The sequence below is a fragment of the Calonectris borealis genome, chromosome 20 (genome assembly GCF_964195595.1).
Source record: "Calonectris borealis chromosome 20, bCalBor7.hap1.2, whole genome shotgun sequence".
NCBI lineage: Eukaryota > Metazoa > Chordata > Aves > Procellariiformes > Procellariidae > Calonectris > Calonectris borealis.
In genome coordinates this window covers 4,197,090-4,203,089 of record NC_134331.1, presented here as the reverse complement: position 1 = coordinate 4,203,089, position 6,000 = coordinate 4,197,090, and the positions used below count along the sequence as shown (strand labels likewise).

At 38.0% G+C, this 6,000-nt stretch overlaps 1 protein-coding gene across 4 annotated transcripts in view; it reads right to left on the bottom strand.

The window, feature by feature from the left end:
- Nucleotides 1-1,186: 1,186 nt before the first annotated feature.
- The window catches only part of PITPNC1 (phosphatidylinositol transfer protein cytoplasmic 1), an 89,394-nt gene continuing 84,580 nt past the window's right edge, over nt 1,187-6,000 (bottom strand). For all 4 annotated transcript variants that reach the window (XM_075169463.1, XM_075169464.1, XM_075169461.1 and 1 more), the window contains one exon: nt 1,187-5,661. In XM_075169463.1, the coding sequence (XP_075025564.1) occupies nt 5,402-5,661 (260 nt within the window). In that variant the 3' untranslated portion in view covers nt 1,187-5,401. The remainder of the gene's footprint in view (nt 5,662-6,000) is intronic.

The following is a 6,000-nucleotide window of genomic DNA, read 5'->3' as shown; positions in this document are numbered from 1 at the left end:
CTACACAATAAAACATTGCTGGTTTCAAGATGATTTTAATTAAATTTATTCCTACCCTATGAAATGTCTCATTTTTGTAAAGAATGAAGGGTGAAATTTTTTCTTCTGCAAGAGCGCAACCCAACTCCACCAATTTTAATAGTGGCAGGATCAGGTCCAGGTTTTTAACCAATTTGTAATGTATTTTCATGCATTAGTATTTTGTTTGTGTGCAAATTTTAATGAAGCCCTAGCAATACCAGCGCAAACTGTAAAAAACATCAAGTCAGACCAAACCAGCAACCAAACAGGCCCAGTCATGAGATGTGTTCTCGTGCTGTTGACCACTCTTGGGGAACACGTGTTGCCAGCGCTGTAATTTCGGGGTCTTGTCGCTGGTGTATCTGCTTGCTGGAGAATCCAGCCGTGATGTCACCTGACAGAGGACAGTCACCACCTCACTTCGGTGGCAAAGACTTGTCCAGAGTCGTGGCTGTCTGCGAGCACGGCCCCAGCATGCTTACCCCAACAGGGTCTTCATGCACTGAAGCCACCGACAAGTCATTACCGCAGACCCGAGGCCACGCAGCGCTGCCTGGTTTCTGTCTTTTGTACCGTGTGACTTCTACCTTAAGTATTTTCTAGGCCTATGTTTGTTCCTTGTGTCCTGTCCTACGCTGTTGTGAAGCATTTCTATACTAAGTAAGCGACTACCATTTTTCTGGTGCAGAGAGAATTTTATTTCTATGGAGTAAGCCTCTACTTAAAAGCTTAAAGAATCATTGTACATGTAAAATTTCTGTTGACTAAAATGAAATGACTTGTAGACAAGTGATGGACGATTCTTATCTTCCGAGAGGTTTTGAGTGGTCTCTTTTCCAGTATTTGCTACCACACTGGGCTGCCAAACCCTGCATAGAGAATTAGGCTCCCTACTGAAAAACTTCCTTGTCAACCCAAATGGTCATTTACAAATGAATGGGCTAACACCAGACTGATGGGCACCTGCCCTGATAAAATCTTTAAAAAGCTGAGGCACAACAAAACCTAGTAGATGTTGTAAGTAAGTGGTTTAAATCTTCCTTACAAAGCCAATTCTTTGTGCTTTTTAATTTTGAGGAAATGACTTGCAGAGCTGGGGGTAGAAATGTTAATGGATATGTTCCTCGCTAGAGGAGACCTAGTAAAAGAAAATAGCCACAATTGGAAAGAATAATTGTTGGTAGTTTATTTACAACAAAATGCAAGGAAAAATACAATATTAAAAATAATAAATAACTTGGAAAAATCAGAAACTAAGTGATATGAATGAGAAATATGACAATCAAATTCTCCTGCTGAGCCTTGCATTATTTAATATGCAGAGCATTTCAAAAGTTGGTCCTTCTTTGATGATAGTGATGTATTGCCTGATGTAACTGTCATTGCTCTAAATAAAAGAAATGAATTACTAGACATTCAGAGTCACGTGGAATTATCACAGAAATGAAATAAGCCAATGAAACCTGTTTTAGTGACACCACAAAACTACAGGAGATTGTAATTCAATGACCATGCTGTTCGTTTAAAGCAAAACATTGTTAGACTTATTTAGCAATTTTAACTCACGCATATAAAACCAAATCCAAACAATGGAAACAGAAAAGCTCCTATGGACAAGCTCATGAATTCTCTCTTACTGCACTCACTAATTCATAAAAAGCATATACATTTGGCTTATTTCAAATGATAGCACATTGTTTGAAGTTATAGTGCAGCAAGCTTCAAAGCAGTTTTAACAAAATGTAGCAGTTTTGTTACAAACTAAAATTCAAGGAACAAATATTTCCATTTCAAAATCTCTACAGCAGCAATTAATGCAAATTGGCTACTAGATGTCACAAAATCACCTTCCAGAATAATCAAAAAAGCCAAAGAATAAGGTCAAATAGCTCCTTTCCATAGGATTTATCCAGTCATTTACAAAATTAACCATTACATTCATAAGAAATCCCATTAAGTATGTGTTTCAGGAATGTGCTGCTCCTCACAGTCTTTATGGATACCTCCCATTTTTAATTTACTAGGAGATCTACCCTTCTAAAGACTGCAGTGAATTGCCAGTTATTTTGTAATGATTGTTCTATATGAAATACATAAAAGTACAAGCAAAGCTGGGAGGAGGTCTTAATAGAAACCCAAACAAACTAATCACGTTATTTGCTCTGAACTGTATTCTCCTTGATGAAAAATTCCTTGTCAAGCCCTAGCAGAGCTGCATCATGTAATTCTTCAGTCGCTGTGGCAGAGAATAGGAACGTGGCTATTGTGCCGATTCAGCACACACTCTAAAGATGTACTCGCTAAATAATCACATCATTTATTTTTGCAAAAGAAGTGATGAACACCTGCAAAATGCTCTCTATTTTTCTCCTAATAAACATGTTTGAAAATACAACAGAAAGTGCTGTGAAAAAATCAGTAATGAAAACAACCCCTTTGCCTCAAGATCTTATACTGAAGTATTCAGACCTTCCTTTTCATTTAATTTTGTGTGGTTTTTTGTGTTTGCTGGTAATATTCTAGAAGAAGTTATCCTACCTTAAAAAACAAAGGAACAAACCCCAACCAAACAGAAAAAGATATTTAAAGATCATATTGACCAAATGGGTAATGACTGGTGGGGAAAGCAAAGCAGAACACAGCAGAGGGTACTTACATAGGCAATGAAAAGCCTGGGGTATTTCTTATCCAAAGTAATGAAACATTACAGATCTTTTTATTTGCCTTCATTAGGAAGCAACATGGAGGCAATGCGGCTGATCGTGATTCTTGTTGTGGCCAACGGTGAATTCAGGCTGGTCGGTCAATAAATCTGGTCGGTAATCCTCGACAACAGCACTGCTCGGTGGAAGGGCTACAGCAGCAGCACATGCGGACGGACGCACAGCATTAAGCTGTAATTTTTTCCATGACATGATCAGTGTCTTTCTCCTACATCTCTGTCATGCAGCTATTAAGATGTGTCCTATTCAGGTATGTTAATAATTTTCATAAACCTACTTAATATGATTATCAGTGTATCCACATGGGATTGGAAATCAGTCCGTTAAATATGAGTAAAGGTATGACTGCTTTGGTCTAATAATATCTATCAAACCCAGATGCCAAAACGTATATAGAAACAGTGATATGTAAGCTGTTTATCACTAGACATTATCACTAGAGCTGAGCAAATTCTTCTCTGACAAAGAAAAAATTCATTGAAAAATAGATTTTCAGGTGGAGCAGACCTAAACCATTTCTGTATAGGTCAAGTTCAGGAAATGAAAAAACAACCAAACAATGCTTTATGTTTTCAAAGGTTTCCCTTCTCTGCCAATGTTCCAGTCTTGTTACTAAATAAATAATAATACAAAGACTAGATCAGTTATAATCATGAATACTTAATCTGCACACTTTTTAAGCTGAAATCATAAACTAATGTAGGAAAGTTTTGTTTGCATCATTACAGCAGCTTCTTTTTAAACAAAAAAATCATCACCCATTAGTTTACTAATCACACAGAATTACTAGCTCTGAGAAGAAAAGCAAAGCAAAACATGGACAGTAAGAGGGAGAATGCATGAAGTCAGACCACAGCTAACCTACAAAGAGCTCCCAGATTTTGCTAGCTACGGGATTTTAACTATCAAACAAATATATGCTTGTTTTCAGTGCAGGTTGGCAGTGGAATTACCTCTCCTGCTACTAAAACTACCCTATAAATATCACACATTCAACATAACTTCTACTGGATCTACAGCCATTGAGAAGTTCAGTGCATTTAAGCCAGCCAAATCACAGCATTGTGCTGAGATGGCACAAATGCCCCAGCCAGGTAAAAGGCCATCCCCAAACTGATTGTTCAAAATTCAATGATAGTTCGGCTCTGGAGAACTCTCTTTTTTTTTTTAATCCATGTACCGTGTCACTGGCGGTACAAAATATCACCTGCTTTGATCATATGATTCAGGTAATAGCTGTCATTCACTGGGAATTGAACTTATTTAACGTCTGCTACAGGTACCGATAGAGACAGATACCGACAGCATTCATTCGATAGCAATTTGTATGAAAGAGAACAAAGTACCCCAAGTGGGGGTCAGTGGGGAAAGTTTCTCACCGAGCTTACTTTTGAAAAGGAAGGAAGGAAGAGACCACTTCTGCCATTTTATTTTCTCCTCCTTCCACAATCTACACTTCCCTACCAGGAAACATCCTTTCCTACATTTTAATTCCTGAGATTGAAGAGTGATTTCACACGCAGACCAGGAAGAGCACTTCTGTTTCCTTAACGTCACCCTACATGGGACGGAGCAGCCCCACAATTCATCTGCTTTTTAAAGTGACTGATTTTGTTCACCCCTCCCCTAGACGATGGTAAAGCCTGGAACCAGCTTTCTGTTAGCAGAGATTGTGCTGTTTAGGAAAGATGCGAGGCAGGAAAGAAAACAGAGTCTTGTATTTTCTTTCCTTTACATTCAAGGTCTCACAGGGTAACTACCACTCTTCTTCCAGTGAGGAAAAAGACAGAATTCATTGGTTTTGCTTCTCAACTGGCTCAATTTAGCTGCTTTTTTTCAATCTTACATATGGAACACCATTGATGAACACCAATATGGACTTCAGAGATCACAAAATGACAGGAGAGAGCTATTAAAATACACTATCTACAAGAAATAGGTGGTTTCTTTTAAAAATTCTGTGCAAGATAGAAATAGTTCAATGGCCTCAAAGTCATATAATTAATTACAATTGGGGCTTCAATACCATGATATTTTAGGTTTGAAAAGTTTTGTGTTTGTTAGCTAGGCCCCAAATCCTGAGTCATATTAAGCAAAATGTGAATCTGAGTGATTGCTGTTGGTGTTCAAGTACAATGAGTTACAGGTCAAAGGTTTATGAATACACAGGAGAAGCCTGAGAGCAGGAAGGATTTTAAAATTGGCTATAAAAGAAGAAAATGGGAGGGTTTTTTTCCTGTTAACCCTGCATTCTAGTTGGCACTAATTTGCCTCAGAAGTCCTTGGCAGCTTTACTAAATACCTACTCCTAATTATAAATGCTATGACCTAGATGAGGATGTGTAGGTAGAACACTGCTACAGAAAGATTTATTTTCTTTTATAGGGTTCCCCTCAGACTATTTCATTGTATGTCAGTAAGACGCACCATATGGCTTGAAACACTACTTTAGGAATATATAAACTACGTTCTCTTGCATGCACTTCTCTGAAAGTTTTAAGGATCAAGTCTGAGGAAAGTAGTAATCTTTCCACACCAGTAAGATTATTTTAAGCAAAAAAACAACCAACAAACCACCATGACCTTTGTAGAAATTGAGTTACATCACTCTTGCTGTGGTAGACATGGCTTATCAGGAGGAAACATGCTGGGTTAATTTAAAGGGTTTTTTTCGCTGGATCTGGAAGAGTGAGAGTTTCTGGAGCAGACTTTTTCCGAGGCCGGTCTTTGGGAACTGTTAGGAACTCAGGCGCATCTGTGGAGAGAGGAGTTGACGGAGCACTAGATGGAGCGCTGCGTGTTGAAGAAGGCATGGAAATGTTAGAGATAGATATTGCAGGTGGGAAAATCCCAATCTTCTTGTTGGTAGCTTCCTGAGTTGCTCGTTCAAACTCTCGGACTTCATCCATTGTCATGTCTTCAACAAGAAGGAAAGAATGATAAAGGCACATTAGAATAATTTCAAATGATCATTTCATTAACTCAGTTAAACTACTTCCATCCAAATTCTAAATCAGGGAATGATTGCTTATCGTGCATATCATTAAGTGATTCTCCACATGAATGCAATGAATGCATTGACTGGAATACAATAAGCGGCCAACTTAAAGAAAATTAAGTTAAATACATTAATCACATACTAATGGTTCTTTTTTTACCTGGGTCTGAACTGAATAAAGAGTGCTACCTCTGTAATTGCTGGAAAAATCAAGCTATTTCACAGGCAATTAAAGAATACATTTAGATACACAGTAAG